Source organism: Dermacentor silvarum, chromosome 3 (assembly GCF_013339745.2).
Source record: "Dermacentor silvarum isolate Dsil-2018 chromosome 3, BIME_Dsil_1.4, whole genome shotgun sequence".
NCBI lineage: Eukaryota > Metazoa > Arthropoda > Arachnida > Ixodida > Ixodidae > Dermacentor > Dermacentor silvarum.
In genome coordinates this window covers 218586964-218610982 of record NC_051156.1, presented here as the reverse complement: position 1 = coordinate 218610982, position 24019 = coordinate 218586964, and the positions used below count along the sequence as shown (strand labels likewise).

The 24019-nt window shown below is 47.9% G+C and overlaps 1 protein-coding gene across 1 annotated transcript in view; it reads left to right on the top strand.

The window, feature by feature from the left end:
* The first annotated feature begins 1257 nt into the window (after window positions 1-1257).
* The window catches only part of LOC119446677 (uncharacterized), a 274791-nt gene continuing 252029 nt past the window's right edge, over window positions 1258-24019 (top strand). The window contains 1 exon segment of the mRNA XM_037711171.2: window positions 1258-1785. Coding sequence (XP_037567099.2) covers window positions 1695-1785 — 91 coding nt within the window. The 5' untranslated portion in view covers window positions 1258-1694.

The window sequence follows — 24019 nt, the reverse complement described above, 5'->3', positions numbered from 1 at the left end:
TCCAAAATACCGATGGTCATACTTTTTTTGGCTTCCCCGCAATATTACAACCCTTGCAGTGAAAACAACTTATACAGAAAAGAACAAAGAGTGAGTGAGTGAGTGAGTGAGTGAGTGAACGTATTATCGCTTTGTTTTTGTGCTTTTTAAAGGAGGCGATATGATGCGCGCACGTTCTTCTCGGGCGCACATTCATGGCACTTTCTGTTTTATTTTTTATGTCAGCGCCAGATCCTCGCATGCTCGGGCTAGCCTACGAAAATGGTTACGTAGGACATGGTTAACAGAAAAAGAAGAAGAAGAAGAATGATGATGAAAAAGAAGGGCTTTTATTCGATTGACTAGTGCCCACAAACAAAAATAAAATTTTGACGGTAGAAGGTACTAAGAAGTGAACTATAGCCGCTGAATCTTATTTATCTATAGGTTTGGCCAGAAGGTACTCATGATGGTAAATTCGTTTAGCACTTTAGAAAGAGCGCGGCCAATGTTGATTCGAAGTAAAAGAAAAAGTAACATTGAGGGCCAGCCAGCAGAAAGAGAGAGGAAAACAGACTGCATCACAATACATAAATGAAACCGGAGTATCATGAAACATTGGTTCCTGCAGTTCTGTTTTTCTTTCAAAGACGTCATCAAAGTAATGCATCTTCAAGAGAGAGAGATCAATTTTCCAATAATAATTCTCGGGCCAGCTTTGTTCTCGTGTTACGGGTTCCCCTCTTCCCTCCCCGTCCATTCGTTAGCCGATATGCAAGTGCAGAGAAGCCACAACAGGAGCGCCGTTTCGAAGCGCTTCGCGCTCTCGTACAGTCGACCCCCATGCGCCCTTCGGTTTCTCTCTCCGCAGGCAGAAAAGCGGCGCGCTCATCACCGGCCCGGCGGCAGCGGCGTGTGGCGCTCGCTTGCTCCTCGCCGCGCGTCCGAGAAGGAAGCGGCCAGCGCCGCTTCGGAGATCAATCAGCACGGTCCTGCTGTCGACCGAGTTGGCGCGGCGCCACGCTAGGCGGCGTCGGCGGCAGCGCCGGCGTCCGTGTCGCCGCGGCAGCAGGCGCATGCGTGGCTCGCCGGGTCGCTTTCCCGCAGAGCGGCAGGAGGGAAGCGCGTGACTTCCCTCGCCCCCCACACGCCGCCTGCCGCGCGCTTCCGCGGCCGCCACAACGTCTCCGACGTCGCGCCGAAGGCGTGGCGTGACGTCAAGACCGCACGTGACGCCCCAGGCGGCACCCCCCTACCGCCACCCCCAATTCTCTTCTGTGATCCTCACCCCCTCCCACCCCCTTCCTTGGCTGTCGGCCCCCTCGGCGGTGGTGGTCGTCGCCGGCCAATCGGAGGACACGTCCCGACGTCGAAGGCGACACGGCCGCGCGTCGCTGTCGACGCCGCGCTGCGCCGTCGTGTGGGCAGACCACGAGGCCGCCGCATCCTCCGGAACTCGTGGGTGCGCACGATCCCAACTGTCGCCGACTCCTGCGTCTCCCCGGTGAGTGATGTCGCCCAGGTCATTGCTCTGACTTGACTGTGACGGCATGTCAGCCATGTGACACCTCGAGAGCAACCGTGTCAGGCGGCAGTGGTGGTCTGTGTGTGCGCGCGTGCTACTCGGGAAGTGAGACTGATCGTGGGTTGTGCTGACTGTCCCACGGAGACAGCCGCGACGAACTTTGCGGACCGGCCTGGTGTGTCCGAGTGCTATGCTTACGCATCCTTGGCTCCAGTTCTTGCAGCCACCCATCGTTCCACCTCTGCATGCATCGCCGGCCGTGTCAGCTGCCGCCGCCAATGGTGAGTCATTGGTTCGGATCACGGACAAAATGTTTTGGGTTTGTCAGTACATCGCGTGGTGCATAAAAGTACGCGATCCACGCTTGTTGCACGTGTTTACGTGCCGATCGTTGACTAAGGCGAGCAGGACGTAGAAGGCGCAGGCGCTGCAACCCATGGCTGTGATTTTGCAACTGATCAGCGCGAACACCTACAGGCAGCGTAAGACAAAGTCTGAACTCTGTTTCGTATCAATATACGTATGTCGTAGTGGTATTTTCCGAGAATACGTTGAGTTACAGTGGTACGTGTTCATGAACATTAGCACTTCATTTTTGTAGCATCATAACATCTAAAAAGAGATTGGGTACGCGCAAGTTACTATGCAAGGTGAGTGGCAAATCTTAACCACAAATCAACTCGAGGTCATCGACTTTAGCTGAGAACACGGAAATGAGAAACGGAGATGCAACCGTATAACTCTGAGTCGGCGAACGGCCGTGGTAATGAACGTAGGAAATGGACTCCGAGATTGTTCTCCGGCAATCCATACGCGATACAGGGATGCTCAGACATGTTCCTTTCTTTTGTTGATAGACATTTGCAGCGTCGCAGACGTGAGGAAAAAAAAAGAAAAAAAAATACTGTCTCGCGTCTCACGCAGCGCAGCCAGGTGACCGCCATGTCCGCAGGTCAAAATTACGCAACCAGTCAGTTTACTTGTTGTGCCGGAGTACTGGCATCTCACAATATGCAAAAGCACCTCAAAGTCATGAGGCATGGTATTATTATGTGTATTAGGAGCTAGTAACCTCGAAACCGGTGACATCTACTGCTATCATTCGAGCGATGATATCAGTTAAACTGTCGAAATCTTGAAATTATGACAACCTAACGTACAGATAGGGCACTCCTTTATGTCTTACTGTGACTCCCCTAGTCACCTCTGACGGTAAACAGTGTGCGAACTGATACTGTCCTTGTTAATGCGAATCGACTCTGCAGATTGTTCAGTAATGTTAGCCTTACTCGCAGTCATGTGTATACTGTATTACGTTGCATTATGCTGGAAGACTAATTTGAAAGATATTTTGCTTTCGAATAGAAATAAGTGCCCACTCTATTTAGGATACACCTGCACTTGCAAGGTGGGATATTTTAGTGTGACACGTAGTTATAAATTTGTGCAACACATACTACAACGTTGTACTATAAGAAATCTTCGTATAAAGCATATTTCAGCTGATGTGGAAAAAGATCACTAAGCATTTCTTGGAGACGCACTAGTCGTTCAGACAGTAAGCAAGCTTATTGGAATACGCTTTATCAGCTTACTTAACCAAGAGGTTCAGGAATCAACTTTTAATTTAACATTCGAACAGGCATTGCTGTCGCGGGATCAAAGCCATTCAGTACTGAAAGAACCCTCCAGTTACCAGAAAATTTGAACAAGCACCACTTTTGCAATATCCGTGCCAGAAATGTGCTCCGAAATACATTGGCGCCTCACTACCCCGCAGTAACATCGTTTACGCTACGCGAGACGAAACTAGATGGAGCCTCAGTGTGCTTTTGAACATATGTGTTATAGTTTCAAAGTGGTGCCTTAGTCTCAGGTATCCTTGTATTAACACTTTTACCATAGCCTAATGCGAAACGAAATTCAATAAAGGAAGTAAGTGCATAAATGAATATATTTTGATGACTGTTTGCTTGGTAGTTGCAGGAGTTGTGCCCTGGCGTTACTAATTAAGAAGTTACTAAACAATATCTTGTTAGTGAAAGTGCTTGCTGGGCGTAACATGAACTTTCTGATGTCACCTATTGTTGACAACGTGTTACAAAAAAGAAACATTATTTTTAATCTCTTGTGCATGGCCTCGAAATGCTCTTTAATTTTATATGACAGAGGTGGTGTGCTTAAAATTGAAATACATGTGAAAAAGGCTCATCAGTACGTTCGGCTCGCCGTCACAGCTATCTGTTGCCGCTACTGTCGTTGCCAGTGCCACCACAACCACGTGCTATATGTATATTTTTCTACTTTGTGCGGTACAATTCAGCAAGCCTTGAACGTGGGAAAGATTGGAAGCCCCACCTTCAAAATAAGTAAAGAGTCTAACATCAGCCCGAGGTAAATAAGTTTGCTCGAAGGTGTATGGGTACGAGAAGTGAATATACGTTGATTAAGGTCTGGTTGACCAGTTTCAAACAAGGGTATCCAACAAGCGAGTCAAGCGATTATTTTTCTTCGATAAAAATTGGCAGCGTGACAGCAAAAAGTCTGGATGCAACAAAAGAAGCACCCAACCCTTTCTGAGCCTCAGCATGTCACTCCTTAACAGGGGAGAAACGTTTAGATTATTGATGCATACGCAAAATGGCTGAATAGATCATTTGATGCGGAGCGATCAGAAATGCAATGAGGGTAAATGAAAGGCAGTAAGTTTAACAAAGATTAACCAGTACGCAGCCATGTTGGCTACCCTGCACTGGAGGACGGGCAATTTTATTACGTTGACTGCTGCTGTGCACGTCAACTCCTGTCTTCCTTTGATTCTATTAACATTGGCCTCAAAACCGTGAAATCTGTAACAATCAATGAACATGGCGCTATCTGAAAAAAAAAAAACAACTGGTTCTAACGGAGAGCAACATCTTGTGGTAAATGCAGCTCGTCGTCCAGCTGACTTATTAGTGAGCGGTACGTGCCGATCATTGAAATGACACTATACCCACAAAGCGGTCACATATCCATAGTCTTCAACATACGCTGAGCTTCACCACGAGGCACCTCTTTGGAATAATCAAGTGGCAGATTTAGAAAGGAATCGAACGGTGCAAAAGACAGACACAGTGCTGTGTCTATCGTCTTCACCTATACGTATCGTCTTCTGCGCTGTTCGATTCCCTTCCCAGCATGCACCACCCAGCTCAGTTCAGCACCCCTGAAGGAGCACATAACGTGGCACAACATGGCCTGTAGGCCCTTGAGGAAAATGAAAGAGGACACCAGAATTTTCACTCAAGGGACCTCAGCCGCTCAACGTCTATCCCGCACCTAAAAGCTTTGCTTGGTAGTAAAATGCGCAACTGGAAAACCATCTAGCCCTTGCCGGCTTCGAATTCTCATGGTACGAGTAATCGTTGCGTGGAAACAAATGTTATGTTTATTTCGTATTGCTATGGATGAATGAATTCTGGGGTTCTACGTTCCAAAACCACGATTAGATTATGAGGTACACTGATAGCACGGTTATGAGGCACGCATGAGGCACGCCGTATAGTGAGGGACTCCGGATTAATTTTGACCATCAGGAGATCATTAATGGGCCCCGATGCACGGGACACGGCCGTTTTTGCATTTCGCCCCCGTCGAAATGCGGTCGCCGCAGCCGGGATGTGATCCCGCGACCTCGTGCTTAGCAGTGCAACACCATAACATAAGCCACCGTAACCATAACCATAACCACTATAACCGCTAAGCCACCATAACCGCTAAGCCACCGCGGAGGGTCAAATTGTTATGTAGTGCATGTGGCAGCTTGCCTTTGGTCTACCATTCTTATACCATTTTAGCCGTTCCACTCCAGGCGGCAACTGTCGACAAAAGTGGTCATATCCCGTAACACAAAGAAATGCATATTTACCACCACTTATTTTTGTGTAGGTATTCAGGAAGAGCACAAGTAAAGAAACAGCAAGAAAGCGGTACACAGGCGCATAGTTTCAGAGTAGTAGTGGTTTAAGACGTTTACATTAGCCACTGAGCTAACCGGTCAACACCACCGCTTTTTCACCGCGTGTCGGACGGCCGACACAAGTTCTATTGCGTGTACAGTGTGTACAGTTCTCAAATACGGCGGTATTTACAACAAGCAGCTAGCGCACATTCTGTTAGCACGCATGCTGCGACGTTGTTCATCCTGTCCCCGGCCTCACGATGCTAAATCATGCTTATCATATCTTGATTACCTTAATTCATCTCTGGCTTATTATTTTTATCTACACTAAATTGTTTTCCGAGAAAACTGCAATATTATGACGAGGAAGTTTCAGCCACCGTTAGAACTTGACGTTTTAACGATTCTAACCTATCTCTAGCTAGTTGGCAAGGGCCCTGGATCTGGATGAGCAAAGGATATGGCGTTCTGCTATTGATCACAAGGATCCACGTTCCACGTGTATAAATAATTGTAGCGTAAGCTGGAATAACGACGCAAGAAGACGCAAAATACACGACGTTAGCTTCCAACGAAGTTCTTAGAAGTTAGTGCCCTGTCTATGTGTCCTGTATCAGTGTTCCTGTTTCAGCTACTCGACTACATTATGATGTCATACCAAACAGGCCACATTGGGAATTCTCGTGGACTTATACTGGGTGTCCGGTAGCTAACTGTGCAGTGAGGAAGCAAACAAAAATATACACATAGTTTTGAATGATATCGTAATTTCACGTGCGATGTGATAGCGCGAGACGTGTAGTTCGCCTGGTAACTTTTCCGGGGTACGCTCAAAGGACGGATGTTCGAGAACAATCCTCACATACACATTGCAGGAGCTACAGACCGTCATTGCCGAGCGCATTGCACAGATAACTGCACCAGTGCTCCACCGAGTGTTCAAAAAAATGCATTGTCGTGTGCAGACGATGTCTTCAAGGCGGTGGTCTACATTTTCAGCATCACCTGTGCAGTGATGACTGCACTGCCGCAAGTAAAACTTCAAAGTTTAAGACAATCATTGGCACTACGCAGTTCCTTTTCGGACGCCCAGTATTTAAGTTACGTTCAAGACCACTGAGAAGAGGAGGGGAGGGGGGGGGGGGGTTGCTTTATACCTCCCCTGCGGCTCCCTTTAATACCTCTTAGGGCACGCTTTAGACGATATAGTTTCTGTTGACTACTCTTACACGAAAGTTCTCACAGCAGAGGCGTTCATAAAACCGGACGCCATTTAATTGGAATATCGAGCATAGAAAACGCTGGCCAGTGACAAACGGCTCTTCAAAAAAAAAAAAAAATACATATAACAATAAGAGAAGCTTCGCAGATCCGGCCCCTCTTGCAAGCTCGAGTTTGGAGGCAGTAGCTGTCTGCTTCAGTTTGCCTCCTTTCATAATATTGCGCGATTGCTCTCTTAGCACAATGAAAAAAATGCGCCGCTATATTCATGGCCCACGATAAGAGAGACGCGGACGGTTCACGGCGAACTACGAGAGAGTGGGGACAATCGAAGCGCGTGATTTGCTGCTCGCCGACGCACCTTTATAATATAGCTGTCCAGCTGGAAGACGCCGGTGCTGACGGGATTATGCACTTTTCGTGAGCCGTTCCATCTTGCGCTGACACATCGAGAGTCGGCTCCGTGTGCATGCGTTAAGCTATGGGCAGCGCAGTCCGCACACAGTGGCCGCGTACGGAGTCCGGCGCCCGCACGACTCCCGGTTGCGCGCACCGCACCTGTCGCTTTGTGCAGGGGCTGCTCGTTTTGACGCTCTCACTGACACGCTTCGTGACAGGGGCGCATAAAACACTGACGGTATAGAATGGAGCGTTAGCGTTAGTTCGTCAAGGCGTCTATACTTCAGCGCATGATCTGACCTGGTTGCGATGTCGGAGATTCTCTATACCTCTGGACGACACTCGTGTATACAATCAATAGCTCTCGTTGTTTGTCAACTTATGGAGAAAATTCACAAGTATGGAGGAGATGCGCGATGAAAAATAAGAGCTGATTCAGTCATTAATTCATTTTAAATGGGTTGCTCAATTAACACGGGTCATTATGGGGAAAGACAGCTTCTCTGAAAACTGGAGAGGTTTGTCTGGCCGTTTGTCTAAAAAGCTACTCCATATGTAAATCAGTTATGCGAAATCACAGTTAGTCGCGAAGCATACTATATGCAGATGACGTGCATGATGAAGAAAGAAGAAGAATTCCATGTGAAAACACAACAATGACTCACGCGCGTCTAACTGCGTTATCTCTCAGGTAGTAAAGAACGCAGTGATGGTCACTAATCAACACTTCTTATATGACTAGAAAGTTTCATTTAGTAGATAGCCATGTGACGTCAAACAAGGTATAGTGCCACAGTTTCATAAAAAAAATCTAAATTTCAAAGCGTGTACTGTTCTCTGATTTAGTCTAGTAAAATTGCTGATGATTACTGAGGACCAGTGGACCGCGGATGCTTGCGCGAACTTTGCGTGACTGCAACTGCAGAGGTTCAGGGAGCTTTATGAAAATGTCCAGAAATGCAAAATCATTATCGCCGTCGGTAATTACAAGTGCGCCTACTCAATATCGCTACGAGATCGGCAAGATGTGTAGACATCATTGGAAGTGTACAGGGTAGCCATGACAGCGGGAGGACGCAGAGTCAAGAGGAACGCCAGGAGTGCAGGATTAGCAGTATTGTTGCAACTATACAACTACTAGAAGTGCATTGAAAACGGTGAAATGCGCAGACTAACGAGCACCATTTCAAGTGCGGAGATTCAGGAGCACCAGTGCTTGCAACTGCGTCGAATCTGGAACACCATGAGAGCAGCCGAATGGACAGACTCGGGAGCAGAACTGCAACTATGTGCAGACTCTCGAACACCATGGAAACCGCCAGAGGCGTAGATTCAGGGCCATGATTATATATGCGCAGGCTCAAGGGAATTATGACAGTGACGCAAAGAATGAGGACCACCATTGCGACTCCTTGAACTCAAGAAAACCATGAAAACAACCAGATGGGCAGGCCCAGATGCCTCATTGTAACTATAGACTCGCGTACTCGGGGTCAGGATTGCGTCTGAGCAGAATCAGGAGTATAATGACCATGACCAGATGTGCAAACTCGGGAGTGTAATTGCAACTACGCAGGCCCAGTCGTACCATGGTGATGGCCGGATGCGTACACGTCAGAGCATGGTTTGCAACTGCACAAATTCGAGAGTTAGCACCTTGACATCGTGAAGCGCGAGCCCCACTGTCTCCAAGGTCGTGAAGCGATGCCAAAAATATGGCTCGCGTTAACTGATCATGGACGGAATTCACGAAGCTGCTCTAATGCAAGAATTCGACCCGTCATTGGCCATTACCAGTTCGCTGTTCAATCATGGCAGCAAGCGATGCGATGATCAAGTTACTAAACGTTGTGAATTTGGCCTGTGATTAGGTGATGGCAGACCTGGCCTCCACAGCGCTTTATGGTTTTATTTAGACCAATTATAGGCATACTTACGCCAAATGAAATTCAATTTCTCGCTTATTTTGTTCTTCTTAAGACGGAATAGAAACACCCACTTTATAGAAGAATTTGTGTACATTCCTTCAGAATTTTATATTGATAAACAAGATATAAGCCACCATGAACGCCTTGACAATTTGGCTCGACATTATACAACATTTTAATTTCCTTTCTTGTCGAACCTAATGAAACCAAAAGCTGCTATAGTCAATCCTAATTAATTATTTAATACTAGATGCCTAATGATATTCCTTCTCTCGCGGAATATCTTGCAACAACACTGTGTGACAGCCTCGTTAAAGGGTAGTGCATCACATTTTCCTCTTCTTTATATTCGCCCCACGCGCACATGACACCTTGTGCACAAGTTTGCAAATCCAGAAGGCAAGTGGTTTCGCAGCAGATCATTTGGATATTTCATGAACTGCAGCATGGAAGACTAATTCTAACTTACCGTATTTTTCCGCATATAACCCGCACCCCCAATTACAACAGCCGGGAAAGAAAAAAAAGATATCCGCGCGTATAACCCTACGTATAACCCTGCATGCAACAACGCTCAAATCTTTGCAAAAACAGTCCATTCACGGATGCACGACTCGTCCACATCATCGTATCATGGGCCAGCAACTCTGTCCCCCCCCTTCGGCGATGCTGATAAAGCTGGATTCACACGACGGGCGCCATCGCGGACAAATCAGTCACGTGACATCTGACGCAAATCGGATCACTTCGCAGGCGCCGCTAGCATTCACGCGACAGAGGATGACAGTGCGGCCGGAGCAGCACTCGCATGGGCAACGGCGATTCGGCTATCAGCCCTATTGCGAAGCGCTTCGCGTGAACCGAGGGAGCGCCGCGGGAACGGGTGACGTACGAGTTCGCCGGCGCCGCGTGCATTATTCGGTATACGCAAAATGCCGACCTGTAAAAAGGAGGGGAATGGACGACCATGATGGAGAGAGAAGGGATCTTCAACACGCAGTGTTTGAGAGAGGGTAGTATTCCATAGGAGATACCGAAACTAAATGGCGGAGAACTTTGCCTCGAGGTGTGGCTACACGGCAGCGCTGCCGTGAAGCCACACCTCCAAAATTCGCGTATAACCCGGACCCCAACTTTACCGCCAACTTTTTTAAATTTTCCGTGCGGGTTATACGCGAAAAAATACGATACTTCTCCATGCCGCCCTATCCACGCCCTATCTACCGCGAAATGGTTTTTGCGCTAGAAGACGCGGACAAAGAAAGGGGGGATACACAGGACACACGAAGCGCTTCGTGTGTCCTGTACCCCCCCCCCCCCCCCCCCTCCGCTGTCTTTTTTTCTTCGTTCGTGTCATCTAGCGCAAGAACCATTTCTCAATGCATAACCAACTCGCCCAAATCACTTTGACCCCATCTACCACCATATTATTGGCATACTTCGTTTAGTGGGTTATACAGTTTCACTTGGCACCAACCAACCAACGAACTTAAAAAGTTTCCCCGCAACCGGTGAATCATTCCATGTGCGCACTTATTGGACTACTGTCTGCATGGAAGAGTTGTATCTGCCGTATACGTTAAAACACCACCTAAATGTGAAATTGAAAAAGGGAGTTATTCTTTTCTCTCTCTCTCTCTCTCTCTCTCTCTCTAAAGGTAAAGTTATTATAGTTTAGGGGAGATAGAGTGACGGGGGGGGGGGGGGGGCGGCTGCTGTAAAGTGCGTGTAAAACGTACGATATTTTATCTGTGCAAAGATCACCCCGGCGCTTTCGCGGGTCGCCCTCACTGCCAGTTAAGGGCATGTTACAACGTTCGATTGCATGCATTGTATTTCGCCTTAACAACACGTGATTAGTACATATGTTATAAAACGTTAAGAGTTCGCGAGCCTTGATTTTGTGCGAAATTATAGGGCACTTGAGCATTTTGAGCAAATAAATGCACAGTACAATGATAGTTTTTTTTTTTTTTTTTTGCAGTTATTTCAATGCTAGTGTTAGCATGCAGTTAAAGAGACCAGAGCGACAAGTGGTCAGAGCCACCTAAATATTAGGATGGAAATTTTAAGATTTAGCTTCACGCTGTCAAAACCCAGAGCGAGATTGGCGTGTATGTGAGGGACTATTGTTTTAAGTCGTCTGATAACGCTTCTCAGAGCAAGAAAGCGTGGCATGCAGTATGGTGATACTAAAATCAGGGGCGCGACGTGTGAACCCAAGTCGTTGCAGACGCCCATAATCAAACTGAAAATATCAGGCATGTTAGAGCAGAAAACTATTACCACGTCGGCGATATCCACGGTGGACTTTCTCTTCTTCTCCTAATCTTTCCCTCCACTTTTCCGTTCCCTCAGTGTAAGGTAGCCGACCGGGCTCAGTCCTGGTTAACCTAGCTCCCTGCCTTTCATTTTGTGATTTTCTGTCTCTCTCTCTCTCTCTCTCTCTCTCTCAGAAAGTAGTTATAGTTTCGTAATCACCACTAGTAACGTGTCTGCTAGCGTTTACGACAGGCTTAATACGTGTTTATGTGCTACCACTATAGCTGAAACGCCTCTTTTAAACAGATTCGCTTCTTCTTGTGGAAGGGGGGTGGGTGGGGGGATGCGCAGGGCTAGGATCACGTGCTGGCCACTTGGCTTCTGGGATTAGGGTGGCCTGACACGGACGCTCACAGCGTTGAAAACCGTTCAGGCAATGCATGTGCAGCTGTGTGCAGCCCTCACTTGCATTGCGGCGCACAGTCGCTACCGCTATCAACTGTCAGTATCTCCAGCATTTCACCTCTTGCAAAGGGGCGGAAGTTAAGGTTACGAAGTCTGCCTAATGGTTTTATGCCATCATAACCAGTTAAGAAAGAAAAAAAAAACTCTTTGGCAGCTAGTTTTTTTTATCGCTATTCGAAAATGCACGTTATTTCAAGCTCAACTTTTCCATCAACACGCCTGCATCCGAACAACGACGCGCTGCTTCTGCTGCACCAACAATTACAGAACGCGGCACGCACACTTATTGGCTTCGACAAAGTGATCCTATACTTCAGGCCAAACGACGTCATCGGTGAGATTATCAGATATGTTTCGTCCCTTTAATGAAATCACTAATGGCCCACACACGCGCTAGGAGCCACGCCCGAAGCTCTTCGTGATTATCGTGTACGGATCAGCTGAAGCTCTCTCTCGCCAAAAGAAGATGTCAAAAAAAAAAAAAAAACGCACTTAGGAGGTTTTGTAGTATTCGACATGCGCACTGAGTAAAAACTTGTAACCATGGGATACGAGTTCTTACGCAACCACTTTTTTAGGGTTGGTTAAGTTATGTGTGGTTGCGCAAACTTTATGGGGGGGGGGGGGGGGGGTGCAGAATCTTCGACAATTGAAGTGGTCATCTCATCATGCGGCATCGATGGCTACCTAAGTCGCGGTGCCGACCGCAACATCATTTAGGCTGATCAATACTAAAAGCTTGAAAGTGCTGTCTGGTAGTAATAAATCAAGCTGAATAGATAGACGCTTTACTATCGGACAGTTCTACCGCTACCGAGATGGGAACGCGATATCAATTACTTATGAGGCTGCCTCATTACGGCCGGCTTGCGACGTCGGCACTACTCATGCAGATGAAGCTGCTCGACTAAAGTAAGAGGGAAAAGAAAAAGCGAAGCCGGAGATGTTAACCAAAAAGGCGTCTGGTTGTCTACCCCATACTCTGAGGAAGAGGAACAGTGAAATAGAAAGAAGGGAATGCGCAGTCAAAGGCCGCTCAAACAAGCCAGTCGTTTTTAAAGATCACAAGAATGCCTTTACTGTCCTCTGCATGTGCTGACGATCGGTGGAGTTGGAGCTCGAGTAGCGTTTGTACGGTAACTCGACCGTACAGTAGCTACTTGACGAGGACACGAAGCAGCCATAGACTTTTGAAGAAAGCGAGCTGCAAGAAGGCTTGACGTTTTATGTCATGAACTTGCGCACATCTGTACCTGTACTTCTTCCCTGCAACCTCACCTTCGGTATTCGCTTTCTGTTTGGCATCTGTCGTTGGAAGGTTGTCTTACGAATGACTAAGTCATCTTGAAATGGCTGATCAAGCAAGCAAAGCTATCAATCATTCTTCCTAAAAAAGTGAGATCAGTGTGGTAAAGTGAGTGCTTGGCTATGGCACGGAGTGGTTAGGGAAAATTGTCACGGTCAAGGACAGAAATCCTGGGCAATCTCACCCACAACTATAGTGGGTGCACAAGGTGAAGAAACACGGCGTTTCAATATTTAAGCACACCGGTCGATTTTGGACTCATGTTTGGCGGCATCCTCCGGGTCACGTATACATGGTATATACGTGCTCTGTAACTTCAACTCTCTCTCTCTCTCTCTCTCTCTCTCTCTCTTAATTACGAATTTCTATTTTCAAAACTGTGCTGGCTCCCTGTCCTCCTGTTTTGTTATCACCCTTTTAGTGCGCCAGTTTTGCAGGCGTTGTGAAAACTGACGGTTGCGCAAGAGGAGAGAGAGAGAAACGTAGAGGGAAAGGTAGGGAGGTTAACCAAGGACGAGCCCGGTTGGCTACTCTACACTTGGGGAGGGGGAAATGGAAAGAATAGATAAGAAGGAGAGAGAAGAAAAACAATAAAGAGTCAGTCATTCGCAGAGGAATGTCCGCTGTCACAAGCGTTCGTGCAGTCCAGTAGCCTTCGAGAAGTGCAGGGTTCTTTTGCAAACAAGGGACCCGACTCGATGGCTCTGTGGCTATGGCGTTCTGCTGCTGAGCACAATGTCGCGGGTTCGATTCTCGACCGCGGCGAAATGCAAGAGCTTTCGTGCACTAGAATTGATGCACAGGTAAAGTGGCCCCAGCTGGTCAAAATTATTCCGTAGTCCTCCCCTACGGCATCTCCCAGAGCCAGAGTGTTGCTTTGAAGGACGTTAAACGGCCGTGAACCAACAAACAAGGGTGCGCGAATATTTGAAATCACGAGTAAGAACCCAATAATTTTGCTTAGAACTGAATTTGCTATTCGAATCGAGAACTTGACATACAATACACTTGATATTTTGAACTTGATATGCAAGATATGAGATGATGATCGAATGATAAATAGAGGTTATTACGATTATTCGACTCGATCGAGGCACTCCTTACCTCAATCTCTCCACAGCAACTCATGTATAACATAATAAAACATGGTCCACCGGCCATTTCATGTTGAGGCTATAAGCCTACGAGAACCTGCGATAAACCTTCATCTGCTCCTTAAGTGCAAGTTTCACAGTCGAATGGACTTAGAAGCAGCTTTGCACGCATTCGAGGAAGATATTTCGTGACTTGCAATATAGCGCAACCGCAGTGGCTTTATGTGCATCACTTGCATGTTTGTCGCCTTAGTGTTTTGCTAAAATACAGACATGTACAAGTATCCAACGCAGCTTCACTTGATTACATGACGAGACTACTGAAGCTTTGTTCTGTGAAATCTTATATGTCGTCATCATATAGGGTCATACTAGAAAGAAAACACGATAAGCATTGAATGTGACTGATTTATAGTATGTTAGAATAAAGCACAAGCACAATGCAGGTTCCACCTATGCCTGAATTAAGTCAGCAGCCAAAAGAATTAGAAAGAAACGATCGCAGCGGACATTTTGACGAATGAACCCGCCGTGGTTGCTCAGGGGTTATGGTGTTTGGCTGCTGAGCATGAGATCGCGGGATCGAACCCCGGCCACGGCGGCTGCATTTCGATGGGGGCGAAATGCAGAAAAACACCCGTGTGCTTAGATTTAGGTGCACGTTAAAGAACCCAAGTTGGTCAAAATTAATCCGGAGTCCCCTACTACGGCGTGCCTCATAATTAGATGGTGGTTTTGGCACGTAAAACCCTATAATTAGAAAAATTTGACGAATGGAACAATGTTCATTTACGCGCAAGATTTGTTAATCTTATATGATGGCGGTCAATGTTTCATGTTCATGACCCGAGTTCTTTGAATTTCGCGTGTATACACCAAGAGCTCAATGAGTTCAAACCTTCCATTCCGGACAGGTAGAGTTCTATCCTAGACAGTATACGAAGTGCGCAGCTGTAAGAAACATAACGACCGCCACACATCTTCTCGTTGCCTATTTCATTTTTTTATATACTGCTGAAAAGCTGTCACCTCGTTGTAAAGGACATAAAACGACTTGCGTTAAGCGCGATCCGCGCAACGAATTCAACCCGTGCATGCTTAAATAAATATATCTCTGTCTCCTCCTATAGTCGACCGATCCTCAGAGGCCATTCGTTCTTCGGATCTAGCCGGGCGCGACGTACCCACGGTCGCGATCACCGATTGCGGAGGAAACGAAAATTGGGCTCAAATTTCGCCTCGCCATTTTCCATTGCTTCTCCAACGGCGGCGGCAGCTGTGACGCTTATCCCCGTCGGCTGGCGAGATTTGCACAGCGTTGGCGCCGAGGAGCGCGCCTTGATTGATTCGGGCGGCTTTGCTGCTCGGGGCGATCGGTTAGCGCGGCTGTATGCAGACGAGCTCCCCCTCTCCCCTCGTTCTCGCCCTACAGCGACGGTTTCCCACTCTATCCGGCGATGCTGCACTTCGCGCCTGGCCAAACGAGCGCTGCCACCTTCACGACGCGAGGTCGGCCTGTCATTTGGCCCGAGTGAAACGTACCCTGCATTTCGTTTCCTTTATTCGCCTCCTGCGCTGATATTCTCTCTTGTCTTTGCGTATAGTACTACCGTTTTATCAAACGGACGTCCGGTGGGGGGAGGGTCGTCAGGCTCCACGATTGTACGCTCAGAACGTGGCAGTGCAGTCGAGAATATTCAAGCGGTTTCAAATGGGCGCGGGCGATTAGCGTTGTAGAAGGATTTGCGCTAACCTTACCCCCCAGCGCGTGCGTTGCCGGTGTACTCGTATTGTGGGTCGCCCGTCACTTAAACTGACTTCAGCTTTAGTGCTCTTTTTGATTGCATGTATTTTTTTATTTTGGTCGCGATTGACATTATTCCATTTTCTTTTTATATATTCTTCGTTTTCTTCTCTTTCTAGCTGAAAGAAAGATAAACTGTTTCATTCCACGGCCTAATCAGCGTGACGTAGTTTTCTGGCGCAGTTATACGTTTATACTGGTAGTGTTATGCAGGCAAGGGCGAGGGAGGGGGAGTACATCTATCCTGCACGCGCTTTATTAGCCTTTAGGCGGGGAAAAGCGTATATCGGGACGATTTCATGGCAGGAAAGTTGCCAATGGCTTATTAGTCGCAGCACTGGTAATATGGTCATTAGTGATCCCGTGCGTGAAGCGAAAGTAATGGTTGCCAATTTCTTGGTGCATATTAGTACGGTAACTTGACGCCTGCATTAAATGGTCCTTAGCTGTGACCACGGTGCTATACACGTATTCTCTCAAAACAATGTAGTACCACAGGAGAGGTTGACGTTCGATGTGACTGGGTTCTGTAGCGGGCACCAACGTTTCTCTTTCATGTAATGTGCTGCTCAGTATTGACCGAGGCCACACAACATGAGAATACATCAAGAGTTCTTCTCTCAATATACGACGGCCAATGTTGCTCGGACTGCCACCTTGTCATAGGGAGAACACCAAGCAGTTTACAACTCTTCCCAACTATCTAGAATATAAATTTTAAAAAATTCAGCCTTATGCAGGTGCTTGTCCACAACGCACATACAGACGACGTTACAGTGTGGATAATTAAGGGGATCTGAGAAGCGAGAATTGGCTTTCAGCAGAACAAAATAAGGCAAATGTGGCATGCGCGTTGTCCAGGAATACGCATCCTCGATCAGACTAATATGCTCAGTGAAGAAACAAGAAACAGAGGTACACAATACGTGAACAACTCGCGATTAGCCGCGTGCGGCCTCTTTTCTCGTGCGCGAGCATGTGCAGAGGTATATAAGCCTTTGCTTTTCCTGGTTGGGCTACTAGCTGCGCCCTTCGTGCGAAGCCTGGGAGGAGGGTATATAGCCGGGCTCACCTGCCTTGAGCTTGGAAGGCGCGTTTAAGCAGTCTGACCACGACACCCGCTCGAGGTAAAGAAAACAATGTTCGTCGTGCATTTGCTCTCCCTCCCTGGGCGCGGCGATCACGCACGAGCACCAATTCGTCGCTCCACCTGGAATTGGTATTCAGGGCGGCGACGACTGCAACTGCCGCCTCAGCGGCCGCACTGCTACGGGCTTCTGGCCAAATGCACCGTGTCTGGCCCCGAAGCCAAGTGTCCCTGCATCTAAACGGCGCGACCTTCTTCGCTTTGTGCGCCGTTTGCCTGGCTGACTGACCTGCAACTGCGCTTATATTACTCGTTCCAATTTCATCGGGTTTATTGGGCTGAACGAATGCCTGAGTTGGCAGGCGTGCCCGCGCGTGGCGGGGAACAAGAACTCTCGTCGGTCAGTGGTAAGCCGTCGCCTAACCACTGACCGATAACGTACGAGATGTACAGCTATAGCGAGCCCGGGCAACTGTGAGAGCAGGCAGAATATAACAATATTGAAACAATGTTGTTGGTTCTGGCCCCAATTATAGCTAACAGAGTGATACTGAACTGAGAAGCGGTATACTTAAATCCAAGTCTAATCGTGGAACAGTTTAATTAAATAATTAATTAATTTCTGGGGTTTTACGCCGCAGTGTGGGACTCCAGATTAAGTTTGACCACCTGGAGTTCTTTAATGAGCAGCCAATGTACTGCACAACAGCGTTTTTGCATTCTGGCCCCATTGGAATGTGGCTGCCGCGGTTCGAGCTCAGCAGCGCATCGTGAAACAGTTAATTGAGCTACAAAATAAAAATAAAAAAGAAACGCACTTTCACACTATATTTATGAGGATGTGTGGGAGCTGCTAACATCCGCCGTGCTCTTCTCCTTACTCAGCTGCAGTAACCGATCCCATCTCTTGGACACAGCTAAACTCCTTGTACAAGTGACCTTTGTCGTCTGTCTGGAGCGTGAAGTGTGTCATTCGTCGCAGTTTTATTGGCATTTGACGAGCCAAATCAATTCTGCATGCTTTTGATAATTTTTTGCTACCTATGCCTTGCAACAAATTTATCCGATGATGATGATGATGATGATAATCATAATAACAATAATAATATTAAAAGAACCCTGCTTCCAGAGCTAAATCTTATTGCACTTTATCTGCTCGGTCTTCCGCTGCCGCAGTTTCAATTAAGACGACTACGTACGATAGCAAAACAAAAAAGAGAGAGCACCAGAGCTGCCCGAACTCGACGCGAAAGCAAGAGTGCCCAATAACAGCGGATCGTAACGGAAACGTGGGCCGTTATGAGCCGGGGCTCCTTTCAGCGACCTGCTCTTTCTGATATAGATCCAGAGCCATGAAATTTCTCTTTACGAAAGCAACAAAAACAAAAACGAAAAGCGAAATAAAGAAGAAACACCAACTCTTAAACGTGACAGAAATGTGCTCGAGCGTTAAAGTGTACCGGGTATTGTTCTCCACTCGACCGTCGAGGGGGAAAATGGAGAGTGGGTCCTTGTTTTACGACCTCGGCGTGCATCTGTACATAAGGCGCGCGCACAACGGAACGACGCGGAGAGCACCTCATCAAGCGCACGCGGAGGACGCATGCCTCCGACGCCACTTGCTTTAACAGGCCTCGAGCCGTCGCGCTGCAGCGTCGAACTCGAGCATGCAGCTGCCGCGCCACCGTGGCGCGAACCGTTATTATTCTTCTCCTCTTCCGTCGTCGCACATCGAAACGAAAACGAGAGAGAGAGAGAGATGGAAAAAAAAGCACCAGCAGCAGCAAGGGCGGCGGCGGCAACAACAGCAGGTCTCCCTGCAGACTCTCCACCGCTGTGCAAGTCGCCGCGCCGACGTTAGCGTTTACGGCTCTCAGTACAAAAGGAGTCGTCCGCTTCGCCACGAGGCCTGCGAGTGTGAGCAAGCCTCGGCACTTGGGGTGCGCGATGCTGCGAGTGTGAGCGGCATGCATGCACACGACGATGCTGCTGCTGCAGCGTGGCACCCTCTGGATGAGCTTGCTTCTTTGTTTCTGCTCCTTCGTCTTCTTGGCGCGCGCGCGCGCGCTGAGGCTGTTCTAATTATGAGCGCGTCGGCTGCTCGCGCCGCCTCCGGCCATGACTAACGAGACCGCCGCGCTGCGCACAGGAGAGAACTCGCGCGCCAGAGGACCTTCCAGAAGAAACCCCCCTCAACCGGCACACATAGGCGCGAACACACACACACAGCCGTCCTTCGTCCAAAAGAAACTAAGAACCTAGGCGGCGGCAACAACGCCGTGGCGGCGATTATCATTTATTAGGCGCCGAAGCTGCGGGGCACCTTGCGCTCGCCTGAGCCGCGGGCCCGCGAGAAAGAGGGACGCTCGCAGCTGCCACGCGCGCAGAAATTTCGCGCGCGCGCGCGCGCGGTGTGAGAGATGGCAAGCGCTTTTTTTTTTCTTTTCTGTTGTGCGCATCTTACTCGGAGGCTGGCGGCCACTCCTCAAAGAGCCTGTCCCTTGAAAGGTGAAAGAGGCGCACGGGCGACTTCGGTTCGAGCGCGTGAACGGTGAACTATGCGTGTGTTATGCCCGAAGCACAGCGCGCGCAGTCAGCGGTATACGTGCTTCTTAGAAGTCGCGGTATGCGATTGGCGCCCGCGCTTATAGACCCGCTCTTTTTTCCCGAACTGTGCCGTGCCGAGCAAGACTCGGTGCACGGAGCCACCGCTGCGGTTTTGTTCGCAGCGCCTCGGCGGAAAGCGTCTAATTGAAATGAACGATGGGGGCTTGCAGTGAAAAATTATTGGAGCGTCGCCTGCGTGGGGTGCGGGTACCTGAGATAAGGCGCCCGCTGCTGTTCAGGACTGCGCGCGAATCATACTGCGCGTCTCTGGAGTGTATGCTTGCTAGTTCAATCGCGTTATATTTAGTGTTCAGCACTTTAGCTGCGCATTTGCCAATATAAGCGCAAGCTGAAAAACAAAAGGTTGCGTTTATTCTCACTGATACAGGACGACGCAGTGTGTCGTCCTGTATGGTGGATAAGGAGCAGACGAACCAGAGCTATAAAGACGCAAAGTGAAGAATGTATGATGGCTGAGACGATATGTGCGATACAGGCATTGATTCCTCGCATATACACGTTTCTGATTTTTCACAGGAGTGCGGGTTATGCTGGGCCAAAGCTTCTTATGTCAGCGATGCCGCTAGATCTAATTGACGTATTCTATCCGCAGAGAGGCTGAGTGCTTCCAGTTCCCGAGATTGCATTTTTCAATATATACACAGGATGTCCCAGCTAACGTTAGCTAATCTTTAAAAAGATGCCGAAGCACTCCAGGAGGACGCGACCAAATGCATGTTGTTGGCTGTTGCATAAAGCAAGTCACGCTATTTATTGTGTTCCGTTTAATTGCATAGTTAACCAAGATTAATCAAAGCAATTCGCACGTATTAACTTTAGAAACAAGCATTATAGTATATTAGGTATTGCGATGATGCTTGTCAGTATTTTTCTAGGATTCAAGGGGTTTGGGTCTTCATTTAATGAAGAAAACTGACAGATCGAAAATGTAATGTCAGTTATCACTTAACAGAGATTCACTGCCTAGAAACTGCAACCCCAGGAACCTTGATCAGCCATGGATGGCACAGACGCTGCGTGGTACTATACACTGGCTTCCTGGAAAAAAGAACGAAAAAATAATAATTAAAAGCAAGCTCCCGTCTGCGTCGAGTTCAATCGACAGCCACTTGTCGGCGAGGATTATGCGCTGGTTGCCATATTAAAGGAGTGGCGACACGTTTCCACGGAGATCATGATCGAGAGTAAGTTTAGCTGGGCTCGGCAAACCCAAACACAGTCTGCGGTTGCACGAGGCTTCGTCGATGCAGACAGGAAGGCCTTTAACAGTCGATCGAGAGCCACTTCCGACCCCCATGATATATCGTGAAGGATATGGGCGGACTGCGCTATTCATTGCTTAATGATCGCTCAGTGCACAAGCGATAAAGATCTTATCAAATGGCCGCCTTTCAGGGCAGCAAAACCACGCAAGCCGCGCGTTGGCTCGTTGCGCCACGGCATCGCCTGTTGGGTTAGGTTGCCTTGCTTGCTTCGTATTTAACCAGCAACGCGTGCCATTTTATGAAATAAATGCCTCGTGCAAATCGTACCTGACGGTGAACCCATTATTTTAAAACCTTGATAGCAGACACACGAATGTAACGCCTATAAGGCGCAACCATGACCTTGTTAAAGGCCTTTATTGTTAACATTTTCTATTGTCTTCAATTGGTTCGCGAGAAATAAAGCTTCGCTCTCCTTTGTGGCAGCGTGAACGCGGTTACTTTAAATTTATTTCTTGCTTTAGTGCAGCACGCATTAAAAACAAAACAAAAATAGAGAGAGAGAGAGAGAGAGAGAGAGAGAGAGAAAAAAACGTGCTATAAGTAAATTATCCTAACAGATTCAAATGACTGCCGCTCACAAAAAAAAAAAAAAGCGCTACGACTATGGTCCCGAAACCAAATTAAGTCTCCGTCCGTATTTACGCATCTTCTTTTCCTTCGTATGTGCCGTCCGGGATTGGCCATTGCTACGTTGATCGTCTTGATATCATATATATAGGAAGTACCCTTATGTTCTTAAGAGAAGTTAGGTGATTACAGGCTCAGACTTTCATCCAAGAAATGGTGACAGCTGCGTAGACAACCAAGCTGCTGGTTGGTTGGTACGAACATTCTACGAGAAGGGGCTCCAGACTGGAGTTATCAATGTCGCGATAAGTTGCGTTCTCAACTTCTCAAATTTATTGGAAGTGCGACTCGCGAAGTACGGCTTGGCAAACGCTGTGAAGTACACCGCAAATGCAGCCGGGAAGTTTACAGAGAGCCCTACAAAACACCTCGTTCTGTACTGAAATAAAGGCTGCCCTTGCCTCGCCAAAGCGAGTATCTTCAAGAGAGAAGGGAAGAGGTTAACTAAACTTCGTACAGTTTGCAACGCTATACACGCGTGGGAAGATGAGTGGGGCAGTGAAAGAGGGAGAGAGTGGGAAGACAGGAGTTCGCAGGTCAAGAGAGAGAGAGACACCATAAAGGAAAGGCAGGGAGGTTAACCAGGCTGATCCCGGTAGGCTACCCTGCACTGGGGAAGGGAGAAAGAGGATTGAAATAGGAGAAGGAAGAGAGAAGTTCACACTTTGCACACACAGTCAAGCGTTCATCGCTGCGGCAGTCACAAACGGTCATAGAGGCAACACGCTAATTATTCTATTGACGCTCAATACGCGGTGGGGCTTGAAGGAGCCAATTCATATTGTTACTGGGAAAAAAGACGCACAACATATATTTACAGAATACTTACAATGACATTCGTGGCTGTCAAATGGTGATTAGCTCGCGAAATCGGTGAGCATCGTCGTTTACGGGCTAATCCTCGATGTCTTCCTCATCAGCCTGTGACATGATTCCCGCAGCTGAAGCGCCGTCCCGGAGCTGGTTAGGAGGCGACCGAATGGCACGACTAGAGACGCGCGACGTGGACTACAACGGAGCGAGGGGGGGTCACGGGGGGGGTCAGGAGAAGATTTTGGCGCCGAGTCGTTATAAAAGCAACATCTTAGCTCGCTAAATGCCCAATGATAGCGAAATCGGGGGTCTTTAGAACGAGGCGAGGTGCAGCATCTTTGAAAGTTGCTCGAGATCATTACGAGCATCACGTTGGTCGATCGAATTGCCCTCATTCAGCATCGGCATCTCGCAGATACCGAGGTAGGACTTCAGTGGAGAATGTTGACTTTTCTGGCTCGAGATTTTAGGAAAACAAGCAACAAGAGAACATATGCACGAATGCCAGTGTGTGCAGGAGGGGTAAATAGTAGTTTTATAGTTTAGTATAGTAGTAAAAGTACTAGCAGTATTAGTAGTTTAGTCGTAGTAGTACTATAGTGGTATTGGTAGCGGCGGTGATGTTGGTGGTTGTAGTAGTAGTGGTAAATACATGTATTGAATATTGCTAAGGATGATGGTACCCCTAGTCTTTCAGACAGGGCCTTGCATGCTGACTGTGACGTTCAGTGATTTACCGTCGAATTCCGCGACGTATACCTTTGGTCCCCATAAGCCAGTGATAACAGTATTCTAGCAAATGGCGTATTGGACATGACAGTTTTTTTTTGCCCCATGTATTCCGCAGCAAGTATTCAGCAGGTGGAAGGAAGCAGGTTGATGGATTGGTGGTGGACAGGGACCGAAGTTCAGATGTTATAGAGGGAAAAAAAGTGCTGGTTCCATTGCGAGTAAATACTAAGAAATCAATCGACCAACAGTACATGGTTTCAGCAGGCTACTATACTGACCTCTACGTATGTTGTGGGCGTCACGCGCAGCCCTGCGCGCAACGTGTGCTTTCTTTTCCCCTTCTTTATATCTTTTGATTAATTTACCTCCCCTTACCCCTGTGTAGGGTTGCAAACCAGAGGTGCATCTCGTTGACCTCCCAGCCCAATTTCTTCTCTCTTTGACTGCACAACAGGGAGCAAAGAAGGGACAATAACTGTTTGGGTCAACAACAATGAGAGCAGTAAGCGGATAAGCAAGAACGTGGACGCGAACAAGTGTGCCTATTCAGGACCTCGAGTGCTGACCCTTGTAACCCAGACGTATGCAAGCACCGATGTCAAGCCCAATGCCTTAGAAACCAAATTTGTGCTCTCGCCAACCTTCCCAGTGAAGGTTACCTACCAACAGCTGGTTGTCAAGGCAGGCGAGAGAACCTAAAGCCTATCATTCTCACGCATACTGGGAACGCGCGAAAGAGTACGTGGAGTATAAAGGGCGCATACTAGTTGGCGCTGCAGTTGCATGTCCGAGCGCTTCTTCCACCTGTTAAATACTTTGCGCAAGTATAACTGAACACATGGACCACCGTTTGAAAGAGTCTACTTGCAGAGGCACTTATAGCTCTGAGCTCATCGCCGGACGTACTGCCCGTCCCTTTCCGAAACTGTCCTTATCTG